At 49.3% G+C, this 27,917-nt stretch overlaps 3 protein-coding genes across 8 annotated transcripts in view; 2 read left to right on the forward strand and 1 right to left on the reverse strand.

Annotated features, from left to right (window-relative positions):
- LOC116427315 (facilitated trehalose transporter Tret1-2 homolog) overlaps positions 1-4,548 on the forward strand; it is a 68,964-nt gene extending 64,416 nt beyond the window's left edge. For 2 of the 3 annotated variants that reach the window (XM_076370256.1, XM_031977502.2), the window contains 6 exons: positions 1,060-1,193; positions 2,182-2,428; positions 2,613-2,933; positions 3,026-3,278; positions 3,543-3,883; positions 4,404-4,548. In XM_076370256.1, the coding sequence (XP_076226371.1) occupies positions 1,060-1,193; positions 2,182-2,428; positions 2,613-2,933; positions 3,026-3,278; positions 3,543-3,883; positions 4,404-4,541 (1,434 nt within the window). In that variant the 3' untranslated portion in view covers positions 4,542-4,548. The remainder of the gene's footprint in view (positions 1-1,059; positions 1,194-2,181; positions 2,429-2,612; positions 2,934-3,025; positions 3,279-3,542; positions 3,884-4,403) is intronic. The other variant, XM_076370257.1, reaches the window with a different exon arrangement.
- Positions 1-18,172, reverse strand: part of LOC116427318 (Mediator complex subunit 20) — a 92,819-nt gene extending 74,647 nt beyond the window's left edge. Inside the window, exons 1-3 of one of the 3 annotated variants that reach the window (XM_031977505.2) lie at positions 14,603-18,163; positions 12,659-12,834; positions 12,232-12,374 (exon numbers count right to left, since the gene is read on the reverse strand). In XM_031977505.2, coding sequence (XP_031833365.1) covers positions 12,232-12,374; positions 12,659-12,675 — 160 coding nt within the window. In that variant the 5' untranslated portion in view covers positions 12,676-12,834; positions 14,603-18,163. Of the gene's footprint in view, positions 1-12,231; positions 12,375-12,658; positions 12,835-14,602 lie in introns of all 3 variants that reach the window. The other 2 variants (XM_076370258.1, XM_031977504.2) reach the window with 2 other exon arrangements.
- LOC116427319 (uncharacterized) overlaps positions 12,885-27,917 on the forward strand; it is a 74,845-nt gene continuing 59,812 nt past the window's right edge. Inside the window, exon 1 of one of the 2 annotated variants that reach the window (XM_031977507.2) lies at positions 12,885-13,064. The gene's annotated coding sequence lies outside the window, so the exon portion shown is untranslated. Of the gene's footprint in view, positions 13,065-18,560; positions 18,727-27,917 lie in introns of those variants that run through there. The other variant, XM_031977511.2, reaches the window with a different exon arrangement.

Raw genomic sequence — 27,917 nt, forward strand, 5'->3', positions numbered from 1 at the left:
CCCGTCGGTCAGATTATTTTCATTGAAAAGATTCACTCGTCGCATTTTCTCGACACACGACGAAAAATGATGATTACACCGTATACAACAAACTACCGCATACACGGCAGCATGGACCGTTAGCTGTATAACGACCAACTGACGCGTTAATTTCCGTCGGGTTGCTCGCGCTAATTCGAGCGGCAGGTAAAAGCATTCGCGTGCGTTCCGCGCTTTTTATCCGTATCGTTTAGCTGCGTTAGAACGTTAGATCCGCGGAGAACAGAAACGGTGTACTCGAGAAAAAAGAACCCGCGATGCGAAAGAGGAAGGGGAAAAAGGAGAAGAAGAGGAAGAAGAAGAGGAAGATCGAACAGAAGGAATGGTTGCTCTGGATCGCTATCCACCACATCCATCCACCGTGATGGATAAGTCACGCAATTAACGAGGAGGTATTCGCGATATTTCCACACCTTTTGTAGGGTGTGTCGGACTCGTTGCTCCACTCGTACCTTGTCCTCCCATCTTCTCGGCGCGAGCAGTGCGAAAACAGTCCGCGATAAGGGAGAAGAAGCTGTTCGGAGACAACGGTTCTGCGTCGTTGCGGGTCCGGAATTTCGTAGAGCCGTAGTTCCGTGGCTGGCGCGGCATAAAATTGGTCGGGTCCGTGAACTAGAGCATTGTCACGCGGTGGAATATGCGCGGCCGCTGCACGTGGCAACGCGAAATGTTTAGTATTCCTGACGAAGGGTTGCGAGTACTCGGGGCTTTCAATTTGCGGCCGACTATTTGTCCGCCGGTTGCTGACCGCAATATGCGAACACGGCTGATACGCTCGCATGCGCGGACTCGCGTTCCTGTATTTCGACGAATTCGCGGTTCGCCGTCGGGGCCGCTATCTTTTACCTGTTACCCGCGAAACGACGCGTTAACTCGTCGATCGAGTGGACGTGAAAGTTACGCTTTCGCTTCCATTTTCCATTTTCCATTTTCCATTTTCCATTTTCCATTTCTCATTCTTCGTTTCATTGATCATTTTTACTCGAGATAAACAAGTGCATTCGTCTTTTCGAATTGTAGGTGTTGGCCACCCTGGCTCTGTCCATGGGAACACTGTCATCAGGCCTGGCAAAGGGTTACACTTCTCCGGCTTTGGACTCCATCTTGGATAGTCAACCCCCTCATCTTTATCAATCTTCGAATAACGACACATGGTAAGCTTCTTTCGTGTGCTGAGAACGCGCGAGCTACAAGACAACACTTTTCAAAGATGATCCATTCGCGTCTCTGGTTGTCTTTCGTTTCGTGCACCATCATCCGATATGCGCCAGATCGGTGGCAATGTAATAACTCGCAATTAGTAGCACGATAGTCGTAACTCGATCGGGAAAGGTGAAACTTCGTAAGTAATTGTGCGTTATTCGTGTCGTGTCCGGTAACGATTAGTGTAGCCGTAGAGATAAGAAAATGAAATAAAAAGATCGGGAGATATTTCTTCGAGCGACTCTCCCCACCGCGCCGCTCGGCCAAGTAATAAAGCGCGGTCGAATATCTTAAGTAATTCATTTAACAAACGCATTAACGTCACACCCCGTTCCTTTTCAAATGTCGTCGCGCACACTTTCTCCGCGACAGCGGTTCGGCTATATCGCGTTTTACCGCAAAGGAAGCAGCACGCTTGCACACAGTAGCGACCGGATTCCTGCCGCTCATTAATTGCACCCCGTATGCAATGTCCGCGCGTTTCGTTCTTTACGTAATTCCCAGTTTCGCAGTTTTATAGTTTTACAGTTTCATAGGCTGCGTGGATTCAACTTCGGTTTACCCGATTAAGAACGGGCTTTTTTCCTGTTGATCGAGTATTTCCTACTTAACATAATGATTTGGTTAGATCGAACATTTACTCTCACGCGACGAATCTCGACACATCTCATCGAGTAACGCGCAACGCAAAAGCTAATGTTGCGTTTTCTGCATTCGAATTCGACAAGCAAGATATTTCCAATAAACGAAAGCATCGCACCGTTTCTTGTACACGTCGAATGCTTTCCGTTTTATCGTCGTTTTATCCAGCACTGTGTAACAACTTTTTTCTCTGCGTTTCAACTAGAGTGTCCTCTGACCCGTTTTCCCCCGTTTTCCCAGGTTTTCCGTCGCGGCATCGCGCGACGTCAGTAGTAATGGTATCGCCATTTGTCGTAGGTCGGCTTTCTCCGTGACGCAACAAGAAGCCTCGTGGGTAGCATCTCTGTCGATGCTAGGCGCATGGTTCGGCGCTATGATCGGCGATTGGATAATGAGAAGGGGACGTAGGCTGGCTCTTCGCGTCACCTCGATGCCTTTGGCCGCCGTCTGGATATTCACCGGTATCGCGCCCTGCGTGGAACTGGTCTACGTAACCAGCTTCATCGGAGGCCTTTGCTGTTCGGTCATCACTATGGTTGCTCAGGTACGCCAGACCCAATACCGAGGAACCATTTCACCGTTGCTATTCATTCGCTGTTCGTTCGAAGCTCTTGGAATGTTACGTTGCGTTACAAACAGTCGCGTGCAACTATGCTTGAGAAAAGAAGGAACGATATAGTATCGATGGATCGATTATCGAGTAACGTTCGTGTTTTCGTCGCTGGCAGAACTGTCCAAGCTGGATCGCGTCTTCTATTGTCCAGGTGTACATATCCGAGATCTCGATGCCGGGCATCAGGGGCTGCCTGTCGGCGATGCTGAAAGTTCTGGGTCACGTCGGCGTGTTATTGTCGTACATAGCGGGCACGTACCTGAACTGGCGTCAAAGCGCGCTTCTGGTAGCAGTCGCACCGTCGATGCTCTTTTTGGGGACCCTTTTTATACCGGAAACTCCCTCGTATCTCGTGCTGAACGGCAAAGACGACGAGGCAGCGAACAGCCTGCAATGGCTGCGCGGGGATCACGTCGATATACGACACGAGCTTCAGGTAAGCCTTTCTCCGACTGATTCTTTTCGATACTTTTCGTTACCGATTACACCTCGATTTTCGTTCACCGTATCGATATTCGGCCACCGCAGGTGATCAAGACGAACATACTGGCCTCCAGGGCGAAGCAGTACGAACTAACGTTCAAGAACAGCATGTTCACGCCTCGGCTGTACAAACCGATCGCCATCACGTGCGGTTTGATGTTCTTCCAACGATTCTCCGGGGCGAACGCTTTCAATTATTACGCTGTGATAATATTTCGGCAGACACTGGGCGGCATGAATCCTCATGGAGCGACGATCGCGATCGGATTCGTGCAATTGTTGGCGTCCTTGTTGTCCGGTATGATGATCGAATTTCCATAGTTTCCGTATCGAGTGTCGCTAGAGTTTTAGTCGAATTACAACAACTTTGTCACTCCTCAGAATCCGTTTCAATTCACGGTTGAATCGATTCAAGAGATATCCTTTGATTCTACATCCTTCCCTAATTTCTCCCCTCCTTAAGATATTTCAAACCAAAGCTATCCTATTTCTAGGCATCCAAAGACCGTCCACCGGACGGTTTAAACAGAAACGGAAATAGGAGTGTCATTCTGTTCGACAGGATTTCTGATCGACATCGTGGGAAGACTGCCGCTCCTGATAGCTAGCACCGTCTTCATGTCGTTGGCGTTGGCTGGTTTCGGGAGTTACGCGTACTACATGTCACAGACGCAGAATCTGGGGTATCCAGACACCGCGGTGGTCGGTCAACAGGACTGGATACCGTTGCTCTGCGTGCTCGTCTTCACGACTGCACTGGCTTTGGGCATATCGCCAATTTCGTGGTTATTGATTGGCGAGCTCTTTCCCCTGGAGTATCGTGGCCTCGGCTCGAGTATCAGCACCAGCTTCAGCTACTTCTGCGCGTTCGTCGGGATTAAACTCTTCATGGATTTTCAGCAGGTGGGACGCTTTAATCGCTAGCGGATCGGGGGGCAGCGCGATTCCGAGGCTCGACGCTCGACTCTGGCTACCCGGCAACTCGCGGTATTGCTTCTCCGTTGTCGGAGAATTGTCGAATGGTACAGCGAATGCTGCGTTTGCCTAATATTTTCCAACGAGTGGCCAACTTCTATCTTGGATATCGAATTACTCGCCGGGCAATGCTAGTAATATCGTTAAGCGATCGAGACTTTTCAAAAGCCGTAATCTATGATTTCCAAGTGTTTCGATAAATCGTTGAAAAAGATTGGCGTTGTACGAGCGTCGAACCGACTGAAAAGTCTAGCAGATAGAATCGTAACCTCGAACAGGTGCTCCCTAGTTTCCCGGTACACGCTAACCAAATAATCGTCCCGGACGTTTCCCCCGTGATTCCCGATCGGACAGATCGCCCGATCGCCAACACGGCGGCCACGAGTCAGCGTTCCGCGACATCTATTTAGGTATCCGAACCCTGCGTGAAAACGTTAACATGTTACAGATGTTCGGGCTGCACGGCGCGTTCTGGTTCTACGCGGCGGTGGCGGTGTGCGGTTTGTGCTTCGTGGTCTGCTGCGTCCCGGAAACGAAAGGGAAACAGTTGGACGAGATGAACCCGGACTACGCGCAGGCTCGGTAGTATAAGGCCTCGCTGACAGGCGGCCTGTCCAATCTGGAGAAGGCGAACAAGCCTCTGCCAGGCGGAGCGTACCCGAACCAGCACGATCCGCGGGATCTGTACAACGGGGGTGCGGCCAGGGGCGCGCAGCCAGCGACCACCCATCGAACCGGTAGAACCGGACACCGGAAGTTGTCCGATTATTGCAACATCTTCGCCGAGAAGACCAACAGGATCGGTAGGAACGTCGAGAGCTTCATGCAGTCGCGCGGATTCTTCGCGGGACGTCGTTCCACGGACGAGGCCGCCGGCAGAAGTGCCGCGACGGCTGCGCACAGGAGCAACGGGGACGTGATCCGGACCGATTATCGGTTCCCCGATCGGCTGGAAGACCGTGTCGCTGCTCGCGAGGCGGACCGCCATCGCTACGGCCGGCCCGAGCGGAATCACCGCGACCGATCCGTCTACCCGAAGACCGTGTACCCTCAGGGGAGCAGCGTCGAGAGCGGCTACACGGCGGCGCAGTCGCGACGGTCCAGGCGACGCGATTACGCGGACGTCTACCGGGACAGCTGGAACGCCGGACCGAGCGACACGGACGGGCCGAAACCGAGCCTGAGGAACGGGGCCGGGATTCCTCGCGGGCGGACCGACCGCCCGTACAGCTCGACCCTGCCCAGGCGGAGCAGGACCATCAATTTCAGGGATCAGCCGGACAACGCTCTCGATTCCTTCAGGAATTACCCGAAGAGCCTCCAAGATCTCTCCGACCTGGAGTTGGAGGACGGGATCCGGGATCCTCGCGTCCCGGCTGTGCCCTCCTTTCTCTCCAAGGACAGGCAGTGGAGGGACGACTGGCTGCTGGACGACGGACACCGGCGTCGCAGACTTCACCGCGAGGAGCAACTCGAGGACGACTATCTCAGACTGTACAGGAGCCTCTCGAGGCTCGACAAGTATTCGCCCGGTGGGAGGTACGAGCCGGGGCAGGTGCACTACGAAAGGGAGTGCCGGACATTCGGCAAGGACACGGTCGCGTTCATCTATTACAAAACCTGTTACTTGTGATGCAGGAAGAACGGCGACAGGCTAGGGAACCACCTCGGAACCAGTTCGGAACATCGACGTCCCAGAATCGTTCGTTCTTTAGGGTGTTAGGTCCAACGAACACGCTGATCGTGATCGGTGGTGTACGATCTCTTCCGTAGAATTCTTGTTCTTCCGATAGGTCTCGCGATTGACATTCAACTCGGTTGAACATCGGTACGTCGTGATCAGTAGCGTAGAGTGGATTTCTTCGGGATTTTTCCTATCCGAGTGCTGTCGGAGTATCGCTCGAGCCCTGATTTCTCACCGGAGAGATCCGGCGAACGGTGACTTTGGATCGCCAGGTTCCTTCGCTGTCGATCCGAGACGGGTTCGGCCGATAGTCCCGTAACGACGGCCCGCCGAACGCTTGGAACGGCGCGCGGGGATCGATTAGGATCGTGTTCGGTAGAGACGCTCGGTTTCGAGAGCGGCACTCGAAAGGCTCGTAATCAAAAGTGTACAATTTCTACACGCGACTAGCGTATTAAATAGAAGATGGAGACGTTACGTTCGTAAGCGCCGAAAGATCAACGTTCGTTTTCCGTCTGACCAGTCTCTGCTCACATACCTTGTCCCCTTTCGGTCGTTGCGAGCCAAGGATATACATATACATATACATATACATATATATATATATATATATATATATATATATATATATCTCTTCCCCTTTTAGAAAGGTAAATATCACGACTGAACCATGCGAATTTTTCTAATTAGCCGATTCGTCTTTGTACTTTTGCCTTGGGAACTGTTTACCCAACCGTTATATTTCGACCAAGACGGATTCGCAACGCGTACACGTGCGAACACGTTTAGTTTCCGTCGGAACCGGAACCACCGCGGACACCACGTCCGCGGATCTAGTCGAGGACCCTTCTCATCGGGACTAAAACAAAAGAACGCTCTTCCGTGCAACGTGCCTTCTCAAAAAGCACGAACAACTCTTTCGAGTGTACCGATCGGCCGGTACACCGTTGTACATACACACGAGAACGAGAGGATACGATGTATCCAACTATCGTACGATGCGGAGCCGGGGGTTGAAAACGGTTGATGAATCGGTGAACAAATCGGTTCCGGTTCTTCAAAGAATCGCGGGAACTGAAACGGTGCTGTAACGTAACTCGCGTTAGGTCGTCACCGAAGAGAAGCTTCGTATTCCAGATTCTTTCGAACATTTCATGGTTACGTATCCCACAGATACTTTCCTTTGAACCCGTTAAGAAGCAGTTTTAGAGGAAAAGTTCGAGGTATAAAGAATGAAACTGTCGCACCATCGTTTCAGTTTGCACAGCTATCTGGGTCAGAACCATCAAATAATTAGTTATCAACGGCAAATCCTGGGACCGTTTCAACCCCTGCGCGAGACACTTAGAAATAGGCTCGACAGACTGAACCGTCGATGATCGTCGGCGTTTCTCCTGGCGTGTTGGCCACGCGACACGTTTTTCGGATCTCGATACGCGACAATACGCGATACGCGACAATACGCGACAATACGCGACAATACGCAAAGTAGAGAGACGTAGAGTGATGTAGAGAGACGTAGAGAGATGGAAGACTCGTAGAGAGGAAAAGTAATCGAGGAAACGTTGCTCCTTCCAACGAGAGTTCTTTCAAGAGTAACGGACTGATCCGTCGAACCCCGTCTGCAGTGGCGTGCAGCTTCGCCGTCGGCGACGAGAACCAGCTGGCTGGTAACGGTCGATCCTTTTTGCGGTAGCCCTCGCGGTCGACGCGATCGTGACGAATCGCTGGGACGATAATGGTAGTTTCTAGCGATAGGAGCGTGTAGCTACCATCCGAAGAAATACGTCTATTTTCTATTGAAATGCGTGGCAGGGAAGGAAGTATCGCGCAGGGAAGACCGGTCGAACAGACGTTACTTTTACATCCATTCCGACGATGTCTACGGCTGTGTCGCATAAACGGACGGAACGCGTATGTAGAACGGAGAGATTAGAGAAGGAATATTTTACAATGGGCTAAAGTTTACACACTCGGGCCTCGTTCTAAGGATTTAGCGCGGGGGCCATTGACTAAATGATGACAATATTAATTGTAGATATTATACATGTATTATACATATATCGTTAGTACCTACATCCGCGTACTATCTTTCGTACTAAGTAATTACTATGTAAATCGATCGAAATCGATCAAAATCGATCGCTATTGTACAATACGTTGGCTAGATACGGCGCGGAATGGAAGTCTTCGAGCGTTGCAGTTTGTATATTTCTATCGTTAGGTTTGAACCGTTGTAATCTTTTGCTAGAAATGTTGAGGGATATTCTAGAATAATTAAACAGGAATGATCGACGGTTCGACAGTTCGACAGTTCGACAGTTCAACGGACAAAGTGTGCGATCAAATGTTGTTTCTCGCGAAATATTTTCGATTGGCAGCAATTTCGTAAACGGAAGAAAAGAAACAACTTTAGAGTTTCAAATTTCTATGCACTCGAGTAATTCGATGATGCGCGATACGTGCAACATCTCTACGCTTGTACTGAACGTTCGAACACTTTGATTGCTCGCTGTACGCGCGAGTGTCTATAGACACGCGGCCGCCGTGAACTCGTTAAACGTTTGCCAAACTCGTAGAAATCGAAACTTGAAAATTCGGCTTATCGTGGGATCGACAACGCGGGGTCCTGCAGCGTCGTCGGCGGCCTCCTATCGAAGGATTCTCTACTCTCGCTTCGATTCCCAGAGACTTAAAAATGTACAAGTTGTTTCAAGATAAGCGCGAGACACGATTACCTAAAGGTAAAAGGTTTTCAAGTTGCCGTGAAAGTAACTTTCTTTCCTGTGAAAAGGGGCAATTATCATCTGGTTTCCTTTAAAATGATTCACATTTTTCCCCCCTAAAACGATACGGATAATCACAATTGCGTTGCATTGGAAATCTTGTTTACCGAGAGAAGAACAGATTATTTTGTCGAAAGCTCGAAGGTGTCCTGTCGAATCGAGGACTTGAAACGAATAGAAGTAAAGTAAGCTTTTATTGCCGTCGACGATCGCTAGGATTTTTGTACAATTTTCGTCGGGACACGCGTTCGTGCAAAGTTAGACACGTGCAATGATACCATCCAATCTCAAAATTGAGAGAGGACTTCCCGTTTCGTAGTAGAGTAATATTAAACGAAGAAATACACGCGAACAGAAGGAACAACGGCATTTGTATTTTGTATTTTTATATAGTTTGTAGAAGCGTCGAATTTGCAGAAGGGACGATCTGCACCTGTGATTGAGCGCCTAGTCTTCACGGATCAAAATATTTTTCATGGAATTATGATTGTTTCGTAGCGAAGGGATTCAGAGTGAAGAAAGTTGAGTTCGTGATCGTGTAAATCGGTTCGATCGTTCCAACGCCTCCTTCTATCCGAACGAATCGAGTTCGGCCGAGATCGGGGACGTTGAACACAGCATATCAATGAACGTGCATCGTTTGCCTAATTTTTCCTCGCGTGATCGACTCGAGAGCCACGATCGACGCGACGATATCTTTTTCGGTGCAGCCTATCGGCAGGACTTGTTGGATCCGTGATCGTTTACGGCCGTCAGTCGTATTCCTGTCGTAAACCGATACTGTAACGACGAGGACGGACTGTTCGATGCGTAGAGCAGCGTGTACTTGAAATCCTTACAATCGATTACCTTCGTAGAGCAGTGATTATAAATCAGAGTTCTCGTCTTTCTAATAGCCTCTAACAACAACAGCGACAGCGACAGCAACAGCAACAGCAACAGCAACAGCAACAGCAACAGCAACAGCAACAGCAACAGCAAAGAAAACAATCCGAGACGCGATTAAACCAAACGGAACGAGAGAAAAACGAATCTGTAAACTGTCTCGAGTAAAACATATCTCCGTTTAGTCGATAGTGAAACTCTCAGCTGTCCCGGCGTTCACCGAAACGAAACAGGGAAACGCAAAGAGTGGCATCTTCGAATATCATATCTATCTAAATGAATCTTTCTAAATGCTCAAGGGTTTGGACGCGGTATCGAATGCGAGAGGATAGCCGAGAAATCGGAGAATAAAACGAACAGTAGGTTTTACCGTTTAAGTTAGCGCCGGTGCAATGCTCGTGAAACGAGTGCACGTAGCTTAAGGAAAAGAAAAGGAAACAAATACTTCGGAATTCTATACATACATGCATACGTATATACATGTATACATATACAATTGTACAGAAACGTTCTTCGACCATCGTAACACGAATGCATCTCGTTTCTCTTTAGCCATATCGAACAAAAAGCGTACGTAGTGGTATTCTTTCCGAACGAATCACTTCAAACGCGATCTATTCCTATAACTAGCAAGAACGTTTCTCCCTCTGCCTCTGTACCTCCTTTCTTCCTCCCTTCCTCCCTTCCTCTCTTCCCCTCCTCCTACCGTTCCTCTCTTCCTCACCGATTAATCGGGCAAAACTCCTTCTTTCGACTAAAGTAGCTAGGGAGGAGCAGCGAGTATAAAAGAAAGAAAAAAATATGAAATCTGCACTGTGCACTCTCGTGAATTGAAGATTTTATCGTAATCGTAGGTGTAGCGATTAGGCGAATCGAAAGTCGGATACGATGATTCTCATTGCTGCAGATGTTTCCAAGTAAATACCTACATAGTCGCGCGACTGATCGAGGAGTCGTTTCATGCAGGCCGTGGTCGACCAGTTGTTTAGCCCGGGATCGAGGACCGATCGAGCGTAGTCGATCGATCTCTCGTACACGTACGAAGTCTAACGGATTTTTGCAATCATAGTTTACGGAAAAACATGGAGAAACATCAGCTTTCGTTCTAGCGAATCGCGCAACTTGAAAATGCAATTTACGAGTCGAATTTCTATTTCCTTGGTGTTTCCGATTATGTAAACATTAAACATTTCTTTCCAAGCTGATCGAGAAAAATGATTGCGTGGCCCAACCTCTCCGAGGGAAACGGTCCCTGAACGTCGCGCAAGTCCGACAAAGCCGGCATCCGAATCAGAAAAGAATGTCTCATTCTTCCCGTTGAGAATAGTAATCGAACAATTTGATACCCCGATCACGAAACGATAACGTGTGTCCGGGCATTAAAATCGTCACGGCCTGCAGAGTAGGTTATAGGAACATATAAACATAAACATAAGCATAAACATATAAACATACTCGTACATGCATATATGATTATAAAGTCTTCTGTTTATCGACAATAAATGAACGCGAGCTATTTACAAGTTACTGACAATAAGCGGACACTCGAAGGAAGCGCTGGCCGTCACCGATGAGGGATGTTCAAACTGTAGATATGCTAAAGAGAGAATATTCCGAGAAGGTATTTTCCAAAAGCTGCGTACGTTAAGATTATACATAGTACTATGACAAAAGTATACATATACATATACCTGACCTAGCCTGAAATGGTCGCACCTAGCTTCGCTTGCTAGATTTAATATTTTTGTAATGACGCTTAGACGTAGCTTGTTTGTACCTTTACAAAGTAAATCGGTTGAAATTTGCGCATCGTCGCCGACACACGACGTTCAAACGGGAACGCGCCGATTGTCCCGCCACTGGCAGCAACTGTTCAACTACTCGAACGGTCGAATCGACATTAATCATGTGAATCATTAACGCATAGAGAAAAATTACATGGAAATTTACATTTGAATACTCGGAGAATTGCAATGATTCCATTCGAAATTGACAGGCACAAACTTGAATGAAGCCTGGATCAAACTTGGATAGTTTTGTCGTAAAAAAATGTCTCGACAGTGACAATCGCGCGTTCCTACGAATGACCACCGTTCGAAATATACCGTCATCTCAAACCGTACGTGAATTCTCTGCGATAGCGAAAACATCAAATGAAAAGAAAAGAAAAGAAAAGAAAAGAAAAGAAAAGAAAAGAAATGGAAGATGGATGGAAGAGAATATCGATTTCTCCTCGTCGTCTGCATACGGACGTTGACGATTTCCTTCGATTGCATTCTATTCAACGGTAGTTGGACCAATCTGAATCGAAAGAGATCTTCGAGCTCGCGTTTGGATGGCCGTTCACCGATATCGAAACGATACGGTCAACCGTTGAATGGAAGTCGATCGGAGATGAAATACGAAAAGCACAAAACAATCCTGCCTAAAAGGTGGCGCGAGATTCGTATTTTGAAAGGAGGGTCGCGCGCTTCCGGTCCAACGGACGCGCGCCGTGTATTTCTGTTACACGCGCGTTACCTATGTACTTAAGTCATACAGTTTCGTTAGCATCTGCGTTTGTACCTCTCTAGAAGTAACGAACGAACACACCGAACACACGATCGCTAAAACGACCTTCGGCGGAACCAAACAAACAATTGCGTGTTTCTTTAGAGATCCATATACACCTACGTAAATGCCAAAAGAAACCAGATATAATCGTGAAAAGAATACATGGCTTTTTCATTCACCCGACACCTCCTCGCCAGCGGAACGAGTATAACCTTCGGAAATCCGAGATATTAAATCCGAACCTAAACCTAAACGCCTCTTCCTCCGCTCGACGTACAATGGCGGCCATCTGTGCTCAAGGTGGCGCACTACGCGGCACGGAACGCGACGTGCCGAACATTCGATTTGAAAGTTGAACGATCACTCACCGAGCTGCGGCACGGACACGTACGTCTCGCAATCGACTAAGAATTGACCCGTTTGCACGGCGCCCAGGGCAACCACTCTTTTCGTCAGGAACTCGATGGTCTGCGGCCCGGTTCTGTTCTCCGTCATCGGGTACTGCTGCAATCTGCAATCGGACGAAACGCCGGGTCAACGTTCAGGTTCGTTCGGGTCACCATTCAATCTCAACGAATACAATTGTCGGGAAGAATCGTGGAAAGATCGAAAGTCGAGACGGCGAAAGAACAATCTTCTCGAATGTTCTTTGAATCGCATCGTGCGTTAAACATAACCTCCAACCGAGGAGAAACGCGTGTGCCGCGTATAGTACGCGAAAACGATCGTCCGCTCCTCGGAGAAGCCTCGATACCGATACGCGTGAAAAGTATTTTCGTCTGTAGGATTACTTACACGGTGACACCCATCATCGGCGGTGGTTTCCGATGCACCGGGACGAACAGAAGCAACGCTGCACGCAACACTTGTCAAACGAGGAGGCGCGTGTAACTTGAATTCGTTCCCGGCGGTGCGGTGCAACTGCGCACTCGCTCGACAGATGGCGCCAACGAAACAAACGGTGCTGCCCCCTATAGAACCGGTAACGTATTTTTCTATTGGTTGCAGTCGAAAAATCGTATCGTATCATCCGCGGTGGGAAATGATTCGCGCAAAGGCTCGCGGGAATGGTAATTCGGTGAAAAGTTCCTTTCCGAAAAGTGTGTTTGCGCCGGTGTCGAGCAGAAACACGACTACACAGGTTTCCCAAGCTAGCGAACTCGCGGAGGCGTTTACATTCCAGTATGAACACGAGATAAAGGTAATCGTTGGTTCGCGTACGCAGACAGGTGAACGGTAGTCGACAGATCGCCGATTCTTGACCGTGTTTGGGCATCTGTGCTGTCCGTGCGGTTCATTTCAAAATACGTGACATCGATACGACGGACACGCGATCGTCTGCAATTCTGCATGCATTTAATCGGCCGTTGAAAATTATCATGCACAGCGAAATGAATATTACAAGTAGCTTCGCGTTCAAACGACTATAAAGGCTTTCCGTAGGCGGCCGGGTGCTAAACTGAATATATTATTAGCTGTATGTGACACTAATTAAACATCCAGGCAAGCTGAATCGACTATCGAAGCACCTGTATACGCATCGAAATTTCACGGAAAACCTCGGTAATTATTTACTATACAAGAATCGTGCAATTCTTGTTTCTACTCTTGTATTACCAACCCGCGTGATTCGTCAAATATTTCATACGCTACGTCACATTCCAAGACACTCTCTGTTCAAAGAAAATGGTGGTCGATCCATTTCACTGGTCTCGTATCTCCTAGTTGACGTTATGCGTATCGTTTGTCGGTTAAATTGCTAAATTAATCCATCTCCGTGTCGATGACCAGAGCACATCGCTTTCGAAACGAAAATCTTCTCGGTGCCATTTCTATATGTACGTGGCAAAGTTGTTCCGCGCTCTGGGATGAGAGTTTAATAAAAACTGTGCTCCCGCTGCTGTATGGCCGTATCGGGGAAAGGAACAAAGGTGAAGGCAACGAGTGAAAAAGCCTGGCAGAAACGACCAAGAAAACCGCATGGGAATACGGGTCATTCCGATTAAACGGGCCGCGTTTCTGGGCTGCGTTAAAAACTCAGCAGTCGCAAGGTCTCGTTTATTGAAACCGCGCGACCGGAATCGACCTTAATCGCCGCTCTTTTTTCGATCATCTTACGCGCGATTCCGCGAAAGTCACACGAGACGAACGCATCAACCGCGTTTCGAAGTGGTGCGACTAGTTCCGTTTCTCTAATATCCAGACGCGGTAATCGATTCTACGCGAGAACTCGACGGGACACGTTTCTGTCGCACGCTTTTTAGCATTTTCGCTTCCAAAGATTAGCTGCAACCAAAAGATAGAGGAGCTAACCTCGTGGCATTGCCAGTCTCACGACTAAACCTTATTTATTCGTTCTTGCCAGCTAGATATTCTCGACGATTGTACCTACTTGATTTGCCGAGGGCGTAGCGACCGAAAGAAATGCGGGTCTAACGACAAACGGTCGGAATCGAGAAAGCCCTGGTTGTTGCCTCACGCGTTTTGGTCGGTTAGCTCGCACGCACCAATTGGAAGCCCGTCGCGAACAGCACAGAGGCAACAGGGATCTTCCGCCAACTACTACTATACAGCTGGAAGCATCTAGGTGTCTTGGAAAAGCTTTTACTCGATTCCATCGATTTCGACGTCAACGCGAATATCTGTTATCTCGGCCGAAAATGAATCCAACTGTTGGATCCAGGAAATTTTCAAACTCGCGCATCTCACTCGTTCCTCGGCCAATAAATATTCAATTACCTGGAACCGAAGTGTTCGCCACTCGTTACGCTCTCTCCTCGATGACACATCCTTCCGCCGGGCAAAACTCATTAAGTCTTCCCGCAGTTCCATTAATTTCGTTCGCACTGGCTTCCATGGTATGAAACACGGAAGGTATTTCACCGAACTTCTCCGTACATGGATACCATCGACCCACATGGCGCGCAAGTAACGCACGCCAGATCTTTTTTCTCTGTGCTCTCGATCCGCCTCCACGCACCGCACGCACGGCGTGAATCTCTCTTTTCCTTCCTCTCAGGATTTTATCGGTGGCGAGAGAAATCGCCGAAATGAAAACGCGTTCAAGTATACGTTAAATGTGTTTATAATTACTTTTATTCTGTCTGCTACGTGACTACGTTGTCTCGTTTGGTCAGAATTGTACACCGTTTCACGTGGCAGTATTACGAGAAGATAGACTGAAAGTAAAATTACGACGAATACAGATTTCCTTCTTCTTCTTCTCTCTCCACTAATAAATTACTGCGATGGAAATGACAAGAGACAAGAAACATATGTACGTGGTACATACTGTCAAGCGAAATAGCAAAAATAGGCGAGAATCGCGGTTAAGATGTTCACCGGCAGGAAATTATGACCGGACGTCCGGAAGCGCGTGACTTAAATGTGCGATTGGACCGGCACCCCAACACTTGAGGCGGATCGTTAAATATTCCGTCGATATTCGACGGTGCCGCGGAGCGGCTTAAATTTCGTCTCGACGAACAAGTCGGGATGCCCCGTTGCACAGAACAGCTCGCGCTTTGTCTTGACAGCGCGTCGTGTAATTTCTGCTTCCTTCTTCCGTTCCTCGTTACGAATAGTAAATGACTCGGCTTGAGCATTTCTTGACTTGGCGCCACCCCAGTAAATTTAAGGAACTTTCAGTGCTTCGCTTAGGGTCCAAGCCTTAGACCAATGTAATAACGATTATTTAATCAGCTGCGCGTCTACGATATTATTAAGGAGTTACGGTAGTAGATCGATCGATTGAGCAGCGCTCCTTCTAAAGTAGATAGAAATCGGTCGATGTCTCGAGCCATCAATTCGACAGCTTTACCATTGACGAGGAGCAGTAGGAGAACGTTGCGAGGGAGCTGCAGCTCGGGTAGCGTTCACACAACCAGGACTCTCCCCGACGCTTCATCGAACTCGTTGTTATAACCTGGTGCAATTAATTACGATAAGGAGATCACGTCGTTTACCGTAAGTCTGCAGAGTAACGAGCCCTTCTAATTCCGGTGGTACGAGGCGCCTACCGACGCGACGCATCGTGAAAAGTTGAATTTCAGCAGCGTACCACGCCGAAATGCTCTTATCTACTTTGAGTAACACCGAGAAAGCCGCTTTGCGCCGGCTGAGAGTGGCTCAGGCTATCGGTCTGTTTAACGTTACACACAGGCGCGCCTAGGCGGCCGGGCGCACGATTTATTTCGATGCTTAATACTCGCTACTCGCTCCAACGAAAACAAACCACGCCCAAGAAAAATGGATAAACCAGCCGAGCGCAGCGTCTCGGCTACTTTTTCCTCGGTGTTCGTGTACGTCGCTCACGGACATATGTACGTACATATTTTCATACGCGATGCGAACATCTGGGAATAGGGTATCAAGGTAAAGAGGAAAGATTCGCATGCCTACGTGGATCATTGAGTTTCATTTCATCGTCTCGTCTCGGCTCGGTTGGACGACTACTTTTCTTCACTTACCACATCTGTATACACTGTACGTATATTTACACTAGCAACAAATCATTGGAACCTACCAATTATTACAGTGTTCGTCGTAAATGTCCAAGGCGAAAGGCTCTATCAAAGAAATTTCCAACCAGCTGGAGTGTCGCACAAAGGTCCTCTATGAACGTCGACGAATAATCAGGGCAACTAGCTAGCGAAATGAATAAATAAATTGAATGGCGCCGAGTGCCGGTAACCAGGCATGCGAAATTAGCATAGTTCAGTTCAGTAATTAAATCTTCCAGCCGCGATGCGTCGGTCGACTGACGTGTCTTGGTAATGAAGGTAAATCCGACTATCGCGGCAAATGAATGCCTCCTCTGTAGTCTCGGTACCATGTTTCGCTCTCGGTGGAAAAAAACTGGCACATAGAGAGCGAGGAGCGCGAGTCGCTTACAATATTCCCCGTTCAATTCTGTACCAGGAAGCGTGATCTAAGTTTACTCTCGATCCTTTTGCCTGAACCTTCTCTAATCCGTCAACTTTCTTGTTAACGCGGAACGTTCGTCCGCGGCAACAGCTTCTTCGATTACTTGTCCCGTGATTTCTGAATCCTTTCCTCGTAAACGTAAGCCGACTTTAAAAGATCTCAATTTATCTACGTAGAAACGATTTATTATTCCACTTATTTGTAGTCGGATGAAATTGAATTTCTTCGCAGATAAGATAAACGAACATTATAAACCGAGAGCCCATTCTGTTCCAGTACACGTACTTTGACTTCCCCAACCGTCCAACTAATTTCTTGTTGTTCAATCGTCTTCCACAGACGCACTCGAAAAAAATATTTGCGAGTAATTACGTTAGCCGAAGATCCTGAAAATGTTCGGAAAACACGGGACGCAGTGGCTCGGCGTTCCCGCAAAACTCCGATGGAATTAGGATAGCGGAACGTATGCTAGCAGTTCCCGTTTTTATTTTCTCCCGCTGATCCGGCTCCAGACTGACGAGCTCAGACCCCGACCCACTCGGTCCCCTAACCACGAAACTCCGTTGTTTGCGCGAGGTCGTATCTTCCGCGTGCACCGAGTTGTATCACTGGAGCTCGTTCCGCCGTTGATCTCGTTAGGTCGAGTGGATAGGTTTATCGAGTTTCCAAGCGTCGCTAAAAAGCTTGAGTGTTTCCCGTTTACCTCGTCCCGCAGGATTGTTATATTCACTTTGGATCGCCGGTGCGTTCGAAGTTTCATCGGTAGGTATATCGGAATATTGTTGGAAAGGCTGGTGGCGCGCAACCTCCAATCGAATTTCAAATACAATGGAACGGAGGCGGCTGTCCAGCCTTTCCCTCCGAACATTCGTTCGCATTACCGGCACGAGTTCTCTCGAGACCTCGCACGAATCTTCGAAGAGCCTGTGCTGAATGTTCGCTTTGACTAATCGTTGCTATTGCACGCTGTAATCACGCTCTTCGGATATACGCGTTGCCGGAGAGTTCCGTGATTGTGCGCCGTTTGATCGCGTACAAATGAAAAATACGTTTCGCAACCGAATCTGCTATGGCGAGCAACGAAGGGGAGCTAGACAGCTCGGTAAAGGGTCATTTCATTTTTAAGTATATTTCCGTTGCAACCAACCAACCGGCACCCTCGCCGTTATCGCTGCCGCTGTGCCGTGTCGGCAAGAATCGTCGCTCTCACCTCCGCTCGATCCGGAGGGCCCCAGGACGGACGAATCGCCGGTCATGAAAACAACGACGCGTGAATGACAGGCCGGTATACGCGACATCGTCCTGAGCGGTATGCTCGCCGTGTGAAACTCGACCGAGACCCGTCGACGCGGTTCCGCGACTAGGGCTGCGCGGAAAAGTACGGAATCGAGAGGAGTAAGTGAAACGACTAGGTGTATCCGAGGTAGCGGTGGAAGGGGACCGCGGTGAAAAACGAGGGGAGCCAACTGCGAAACGGAGAAAAACCAGGGAAGAAAAAGGAGGACGCTAGACCACGTTGGGGAAGGGCGAAGAGAGACGCGCCGGGGAATCGAGTGGGGCCGGATAAGAGAGGAGCAGTGGCACTTAACGCTCGAGATGAGTTCGTCGAGTTGTACCAATTCTCACCCAGTGACGCGATCGTTCCCGTAAACTCTGAACCGCCTAATGAATCAGCCAACGTTTATAGCGAACCATAAATAATGCGGGACCGTCCAGACGCGCCAGCAGAAGAACCTCCGCGCGATTTCTTGCAGTCCTTCCGCTTAATCGATCGACCAAACTTTCAGTTCCGATTAGCGATATTTTTCAAATATCTTGTTTCGCGTAACACACAAGTACCATAGTAGCCGACCTTCTGCCGACTTTCCGTATACCGAATCGTTTCGGCGCAGAGATGCAGAAACATCGAAGTGTTCTCGAGGACACGAGTAAAGACCGTAAGTGTCCAAAGAATAAACAAGTGACATTTTAAAGACGATAGGATTAAGGAGGGTCGCATGCTTGTCTATTTCTGGCACGGCACCGATAACTATTCGCACAGCTCCACTTTGCGATCGAACAAGTTGGTTGAATCATCGTGCGCGTTTCTTTTCCCGAAAAGAAAGGCTAGGAACCTCCCTAAATCGTTCCGTCACGGGGATGATTCAGCCCCCTTGGCACACAGAAGTGCATCCAGACCGGGTGTTTTACACACGAAACAAAAGGTAACCGGTTGCAGCGTGGCGTCGTTTCTTCTGGCTGAAAGTCGAGGTCTTTTCAACTGTCCCCGGCGTCCAGGTTTCTGCGCGTTACACGCCCGTTGACTTCGTTGTGCCACGGCTTCAAATATAACCGCGCCGCTATGGAATCTAAAAGTATCACGGTCGGCTCGTTGTGAATCATCGTGCGCGTCAAGCGAACCGCGTATAACGGGCCCGAGCTCCTCGAGTCACGTACCACCGTACACCGGCCACGTACACGAAATAATTAAGGTGTCTTCCCCGCGCGGGAAACGCGCGACGAGCGACTAGCGACTAGCGCGTCGCGTTTGGACACGCGGCGTGCCGCGCCATCCACGTTTACGAGTCTTCGACAGTGTCTGCAATTGGTAAATGGACATTCGAACGCACGACGAACAAGATATTGTTCCGTTGATTTTCAAAGCGCAGGATCCCAAAGAAACTCGTCCGCGAGCAAGTCCGCGGGGCGTCGCCGAAGAAGAATCTGAACCGGGAAACTTGGCGAGCTCTCATAACTGCGTAGACTCTGTCAGAGACCGACTGCTTCTAGGAACTCTAGAAATGGATAGGACACAAGTGCACCGTCCGCGTGCACGAATCGCGCGGGGTTACCGTACGATTCAGCGGGCGAATGGGCCGTCTAGAATCGAGAAACGATTTGTTCCCTACTGTAGGGTCGCCGGAAGGTTCCGTGGGATGCGTTGCGCAGGGATTTCACTTGAAAGGTCTCGCGCGAGCAGCATTCACGGTCCAGGAGGCACGCGCGAAGCGTGGACGCGGTTTGCGCAGACACCAAACAAAGCTCCCCAAATGAATACGCGAGAATTTAAAGGGAAGTGCGCCGGATGCGGCAATCCTTAGTATTCAACGCGACCGGCGCGGACGTTTAAGAATCCTGCTGTAGAACGAAGAGACGGGAGAGCTCGGGATAGCCTGGCAGACTTTTCATCCGATCCCAACCGCCCACGTTTCATCGTTCCCATCGTCGTGGAAACAGCTCGACCGTGCCATTCCCCGAGAATATCCAATGCGAACCTTTCGGCCAATAGGAAGCCGGGAGGCATTTCGGTTGCTCGGACCGAAACCGTTGAAGCGATCGGGCATCTTCGATGAATTATTCCAGACATTTCGTCGGACAAGTTTCTTTCGAATGTTTCGGCCAGCATGCTTCTTCGCAACGACTGCTCGATATTCGCTCCTCGGTATCTCGATACTCGGTAGCTTTCGTTCGAAACCCTTTCGTTACCTCCGGAACAAACAAATTTCAGAAGTACCGGAACCTTTGATTCGGCCTGATTTTCAAGCGACCAGATCGAACAACACAGCCGTTAAAGATCATTCGCCAGCCGGCAAATAGAGAATGGAGCGTGTTACGTTATCCGAGTAAAAGGTTTTCAGTGGCAGTAAAGATTGCGGCGAAACCAGTGAAATCGTAGACGCCTTCGAGCGTACATGTACATCTGTCGCCGGAATCGATCGAAATAATCCCGGGGACTCAAAGACGCGGTCCGCCATTACCCTATCCCACGCTTAATGACGTAATTAGGGATGAGTTATTCGCGACTACGCCAGAAGGCATGCCTATTTCCTCGGCGCTGATGTCATTGGCAGCGCGCTGCTCGCAGTTGGTGAAATTGACGCTGCTTCCCTCCCTGTTACGTGCCACCGCCGCAGTCGCCGCAGTCGCCGCAGCCGGCGGCGGCGGCGGCGGCGGCCATTGCGATCGCTTTTGGCCACGCGAGATGTTTGCACGCTTAACTAAGTAAACAACTATGTAAGCGTATACTTGGCTACTTGGTACGCGTCGCGCGCGGTCCCCGCTTTGTTCGTGATAACGCGCTAAAAACTTGTTATCGACGGCGATCAGATCCTACTCGTCGATGCTCGTTTAATAGATTTTCGACAACTATCGTTTCTGTCGACGATTCAGACGACACGGTTCAAAGAAATTCCAACTTGCAATTCAATGATTTCTCTTACGTTTACGGCAAAACTAAAATCGGTTGGCTGCGACATTGAAAGCGGCTCGCGACCCGTTTCGATCGAGTTAACTCTTGAAATACGCATCCGCCAACAAACAAATATTCCAAGTTGAACCGTAATATTCCCTTGGGCAGAGTCGCGATATCAATTTCCCGAACATACCAACGAAACAAAGCATCTCATTGTACGCTTGCGACTTCGACCCGTACTCCTGCGCCCACCCTCTGCGCCCAGCCTCTGCACGTGCAACGTTCCAATGCAAGATACAAGGGGGTGAAAACAGTACGTGCTTCGATTTCTGATTTTTCACCGATCCACGAATCGCCGATGCCTCTTGACGGCTCGGTACCCGTTGCGAATAATATCGCGACAATGTCGGCCGCCGCTTCTCGTCCAGCTCCTCTCACGATCGAGCTCTCCGAGGGTTGTTTTCCCCCCCGATCCGTCGATGCGACGCCATGCGTATTATACGCTCTCGGCCGATATGTCGGGACAGCCTTCGAACTTGTCCCCGAATAACGTCCCAGACGTCCGCACCACGTCGGCAAGCTCGCCAGTGGTTCTCGGCAGGGGATGATACTTGCCCAATTGTCGTCGATAGCCGAAATGTAGTTCGACGTTTCGAACGCGATCGACGCTCGTTATTCGAGCTCGAGCGAATTAAAATACTCTTTCGAGCGATATTACCGGGACCGGAGCGAAGCGGCGCGGAAGCACCAGCGGTCTTCAACTCGGGGCTTTTCGATCTCGGCCACGGGCAAAGCGGCTTATTTTAGACCGTCGGCGCGCCTCGTAATGCTTTTAAACGCGCTGCGCGTATGTAATTTCATTTTCGCCGTTTGCCAGCGACTATCATCGTCCGCCACTTTCGACTACCGGCAGACTGTCGCGAGGCATGTTTCGATAAACGAGTGGAGAGTTTTCTAGGCTGATTGTTTTTCTTCATTTTCTTTTGCTTCTTTCATTCTTCGCGTCCAATGGAACAGTCTTGTTTTTTTTTTCCAATCACCCCCTTAACAAGTGGCTGAAGTGGGAAAATTGGAGCTCGCGGAAAGTCAGATTTCCGCGACAACGTCTCTCTCGTCTTTCCACTATCGGGACGCGTCGGTTCGTTGTCTCGTAAGAGGAATGGCCATCGGCGCGTTGTGTTACATTTCGAGAAGATCTTCGAGCAATGCTCGTGACACGGCTGTTTCGGTGTTGGCGGTTCTTGTCAGCGCGGTGCCGGACGTGCCACCCCCACAGCCCCTTTTTCGCATCTATATTTCCGGTCTGTCACCGGGCTGATAAGTCTGATATCCTTCCGATCGATCTCCGAAATATTTTCGGCCGCTGTCCGTCGCTTTTTCCGCCGTCCCTCGCTGTTCCGCTGATCACCAAAAATGGCAGCTCTACTCGTATCAAGCGGATCGTTAGCCACTTGCCTCACGATTTCTTTCGCAAGCGCTCTCGTCATCACTGTTGGGTTGCTCGAAGAATGTTAACGCGTCTTGGACGGATGTCTTATTGCGAATCGTGCCCGGTAGACGTATCTTCGTGCCTATTATACTGTACGATCCGAAAGATCGAACATTTCTGTAACCGATATAACATCAATGTTTCAAGTTAGTGTTTTACGAGCGTCGCAAATACTAGAAGCCTTTCGTCGAATCTCTTTAATTAATCGAATTGAAAGTCGAATCGATTGGTCGTCGAACAACAACGGAGAATATGGAAAATATTGCCGAACATTTGGTTCAAATCCTGGTGGAGACTGAACACGGTCGAGCGGTTCCGAACTTGAATGGAATTTTCATTAAGGCAAATACGCGAAAGGCGATGTAACGGAATGGAGCGCGTCGTTATGTACCGCGAAATTTTCTTCCGCAAACACGTGACCCGTTTACTCGGTGAATTACAGAAAAGTTTTCTCCGGCCGCGCGCACCCCGCCTCGTCACCGGAAACTGCGTTTCATTACCTTCGACGCTCGGGATCGTACTCTCAACTGGAAGTTCCTTGATTCCGCGATTCTATTTCCGTAACATATATTCTCTACTCTATGCTTGTGTACAGCGGCTTCCATCCCCGACCAAACAACTTCCTTTGGGATGGAACTGTGCTCGTGTGCTCGCCGAGATATCATCGCGTGTCCGCATAATGCTGATCTTGAAATGAAAATCCTATTTTCGGAGGCTGCATCGAAGATTGAAGCTTCTATCGCTTATGTCCGCTGCCTCTCCTTTCTCTCGGAATTTTCACGAGTTCAACTCGGCTGTGTACACGGGATGCTGCCCGCTACATTCTTTTCTCGTGTCTATCCATTAGGGAAGAGAAGAACGCAGATTCAGACTCATTCCGCTTCTTTCCTAATGCTTAAAGCAGATCAAGACTATAAACCCTATAAACGCGAGAGGAATATTCTGCGCGATCTCGATCGACGAATCGCATTGAACGACTGACAAGTTTCTCCTTGGGAACCATTGAATTTTCCCTGATTCGTGAGCCGACCAGTGAAAATCAAAACTGAAAATCAAAGTGTCAGGTTCTCGCGTACGAAGAGAGGGGTGCCGGTGGGCCGAACGCGAAGCGAATCTCACTGCCATCGATAGCTAGCCGAGAAAAACAACAGTTTCGACAATGAACGGCGCACCCTTTCCTCGTGGTAAGCGGTTCTCATCGAACGTCGCGCCTCGACGTATCGGGGCGCGACTCGTGCACCTTCCAGCGCGGAGCAGGGTGGCCGCGGGGACTCGGATCGACGGCCGCAACGGCGTTCTTTGTGCTTGCAATATCGTGTCGCTTCCTCGAGGGATAATTTTGCGTGTGCACCACTGTCTGCTTACTCGGGGCAAATAGGTATGCAGTTATTCTGAGACTGCCGGGGTGAATGGCCAAGTTCTCGTGCAGCGTTGCAGCTTCTCACGCTCCGTCTCTTTCTTTCTCTTTCTCTCGGTTTCTCTCGGTTTCTCCCCGCCTCTCTCCGTTTCTCTGGCCGCGTGCTCGCGAAAGCTTAAATCAAATATCGTAGACCGCTGCCCGGCCCGTGGCCGTGCTCAGCGCGTGCCCATCTCGATCATTGCAATATCATGTCGGATTGTTTGACCAATCGAGCTTCTGTGCGCGCCAACGTACTAGAAGGTACACGCGACGCGTGAAGTGCTCGAGTCTAAATATTATTACCATTCGAAATGAGAAATGTCTCGTATCGAAGGTGGCTCGTTTAGCGAATTCCTATAAGGATCGCCATCTAATTCGTTGAAATCGCATCGATTCGTGCTAATCGGAGCTTCACGGACGCTGAAAACTTGCCGAACAGACTCGGCCAGGGACCTCGTCGTCGTCGGATTATTGGATTCGTCTGATTTCCGTTCTCCGCGATAAATTATTTCCCGTTTCCTGCGCCCGGGAGTTCGCCGCTGGAAATAGAGGTTCCGTCGGCGTTCGGGGAAAATCAAATTTGCATATTATTTAAGCGACGTCGCCCGCGGTTATCGAACCGTAGACAACCCTCGCGCGTCGTCATCCACGTAACTGTAGTGTTCAAACTGTTTACGAAACAATTCGAAGCTATCGCGCAATGCAAACGAATGATTCGAGCGTGCCGCGCGATTGTTTACGTCCAAGTTTCCCAAACAGTTATTCGATTTATCGTTGAAGCGAAACGCCATTGATACCGGTCACGGTAACTCAACGTTTATTTGCGATCATTGCTCTGGCTGGAACCGGACATCCGCCGAAAACGATTCGAGTCGGTCTTCGAATGGCACCGAGGCACTCGAGGTAACAGCTATTCACCGCGAAACCGATGCGACGCCTTCCGTCCGAATCGTTGGTGCGACCAACGAAACGCAACTTTTCTCGAGTTTTCTCCGAATCCACGCCAATCGCCGAGACTAAGATGAAATTGAAACGATTATCGCTGGACGCTCCGATTTCGGTGTGACGGATATTTGAAACCTCCCGCGGCATTCCCGAGCAGTTAACCGAAAAGTACGAGAAAGAGAGAAGGTTTGACGTCTGGCGGAGAACAATAGTAGCTCTCGTTTGAATCGCGTGCGCGTTATGCATAAGACGCAAAGCCTTTCTCCGTTGGCGTCGACACTTGACCCAGTAGGTCCACGGGGAACACGTCCGCGTTCCAGAGAAACGTCTGCGTCCCGAGGAGAGCAGAACCGACGATGGACGTCGCGCGGCACGCTTGAATATGCATCGCGTAACGCGGCATTCAAACGATTTTCACCTCCCGTGCACTTCAGAGGCGCCGCGGCACCTTTCCGGCTGGATGCCTCCCACGCCTCCTTTCTCCCACTCGTCCTTTCCACGGCACCTGTTCTTTGCGGGACATGGTACGGCTCCGATAGTTGCGCGGAACCGTAGCTAAAGTACTGATAGCGACAATCTCGAGTACACTGGCGCAATTTCACTGGCGTTTATCTCGGATGTTCGAGGTATCCTTTGCTTCGGAAATATTCAAAGAAATTCCAAGTTCGACTTTCCGATCGTGCTTCTACGAAATGGTTTCATGTATCTGCCAGTGGTCCTTGAGAATTCCGATTACTCGCACTGGTTCGAATCTGGATGATACTTTGCTATCGTGCGAATATTTCTTTAGCATGTGAACCCTTTCAGCTTGTTTCGGCTTGAAATAGTTTGAGATACCGATAGGTAGTCATTGGCGTCAATGGAACTATCGGGCAGCTGACGTCTGGACAAAGCGTCCGAACAAAGCGTCCGAACAAAGGCGTCTGAACAAAACGGGCATCAATATTGACGAGCCAGACGCGACGAGTCGCGCGACACACGGATGAAAAGTGAAAGCTGATCGCGTCGTGGCGCGTCGCGACGCCTCCGACGCGGATCGACCGGAATGGATCTAATTTGCGACGCCCTTGGGGAATGAATAGCTCGCTCGATACACGGCAATTACCACTTTCGTTTCTCCGTCGACGCGGCGAGTGTTCCGCTCGACGTAGCGGCCGGTTGCCAAGTTACCGTGTTACCGATTTACCGATTTACCGATTTACCGAGTCGCCGAGGAGGATGGGTCCTCCTACCCATTGCCGTGTCCTACATGAGGAGCCGAGAGTGTCAGTCAGCCGGTCAACAACCCGCCCACTCCTTGGAGGCGACGCGGGTATCGCGTGCGTTCCTTCATTAGCCCGGTTAACCGCGGACTCGTTAATTCCCATCTCGCGGGGTGCTTCTGATCCACGCTTCGCTACCGCCATTCTCGTCAATGGTAAAACGTCCGTCCCAACTGCATTCAGTCTCTTTCAGAGTGTTTTCAGCTCGCTTCGCGTACCTCGTGTATGCTACGCTAGTCCAAAAAATGCGCAATGGAATAGTAATAAATCGGTACGAGGACGTTTCGGGGCAGAACATAGAGAAAGAGAGACTACGATCTCTATGGTATTGCGTCGCGTATCCTGCCCCGCTGTTACAACAAGTGTAAGTTACGTAAGTCACGTAAGGAAATTGGTTGGAATTTCTTAATCGATGGACATCTGGATTTCCGAGCCACTGCAGATTCCTTTTAGATGTCCGGTGCCTCGCTAGGCCCGAGGCCCGGCTAGATTTCTTTCGAATAATGAAAGCGACGAGAGTGAGTACTTTGTCTCGGTTTATCAGAATAGAGTGGAATCGCAGGTCTCGCTATCTTCGCGGAGAAAAACCCGCGGTGGAAAGGGAAACATCCGGAAAGCTGGAGAAACAGGAAGGAGGACCGTGATAGAGCAAAGTCTCGAAACGAAGACAGATTCTTCAGCGATTAATTAAACGATTATTTTAGATTACATAGAAAAATGTACGGAAAATCTATCGAAAATCTGTCTAAATATTTGACAATGAAACAGTTTAGTAAAATGACTGCGATACGAAAAGAATCGTAAAGGTATTTCGGATTTTCCTGGCATCGCGTCGTATCGAGAATTCAATATTGTTACGGAAACAACTCGAACAAGCCACGTCTCGCTGTATTAAGAGATGCCTCGGTATTATTCATCCTACCGCGCGGATAGTCGAGATGTTCTCCATAATTGGATAATACATTCCCACGGAATAATTTCAAACATCGCACGCGTTTCCAGATCGCCGGAGCGATGCTGCGATAGGACAGCGCATTCTTGAAATGAAAACGTCGCGTTCGTCGATCGACGAAATCGAATTATTTAAATAACTTTCCACCGGACCGTTCCAGTTGGCTCGCTGCATCGACCAGAGTAAATTATCCCGGTTCGTTTAACCGATTTTATCCGCGCCGTATATTCGTTTTCTCCTATTTTCCAATGTAACGGTTCATCGGAGTTTCGCGAGGATAATCGTCCTTTAATTCCAACGGATTTCGTTGCGACAGCTGAACTTGACGTTCTTTTCGTTCTCTTCTAGGTAGGTAGACGCGAGTATCGGTGCTTACTTTGGTCTAGAGTTTTTCAAAATCTACACAGTTCGTAGAGTGTGAACGCGTCATAGAACTTGGCTCTCGAAGATGGGTACTCGCCTATTCCTATTCCTATCTACTCGTCGATCAGAGTTTTTAGTAAATCATTCGAGCGACTCGCCCGTACGCGGTGAATACGTGCGTGAATTCTGTTTGAGTTATTTATACCAGAATCCGCTCGGACCCTAGCTTGGGTTAGACCGAACGGAAGCTTCGACGTGCCTGCGAACATCGAGCTTTGCGTATTTTAATGCGGATTAACCACCTTCGCGTGGTTGTTCGCGAACGGACTACCGACATAGCTATTCTCTTTCTGCGAAATATGGCCGTCTCCGAACACAACTCTCGTTTCCTCGGGCATTCCCTCGGGGACGGTGAATTTGCTCGCAAACTATAAATTGGAAGATCGCGTACAATGGACGATGATCGGATGAAATTACTTACACTTCCATTGATCGTTGGGGCTCGCACCGCACGGGAAACGTTCCGACGATTGTCGTTGAGAACGAG

The sequence above is a fragment of the Nomia melanderi genome, chromosome 8, assembly GCF_051020985.1.
Source record: "Nomia melanderi isolate GNS246 chromosome 8, iyNomMela1, whole genome shotgun sequence".
Lineage (NCBI taxonomy): Eukaryota > Metazoa > Arthropoda > Insecta > Hymenoptera > Halictidae > Nomia > Nomia melanderi.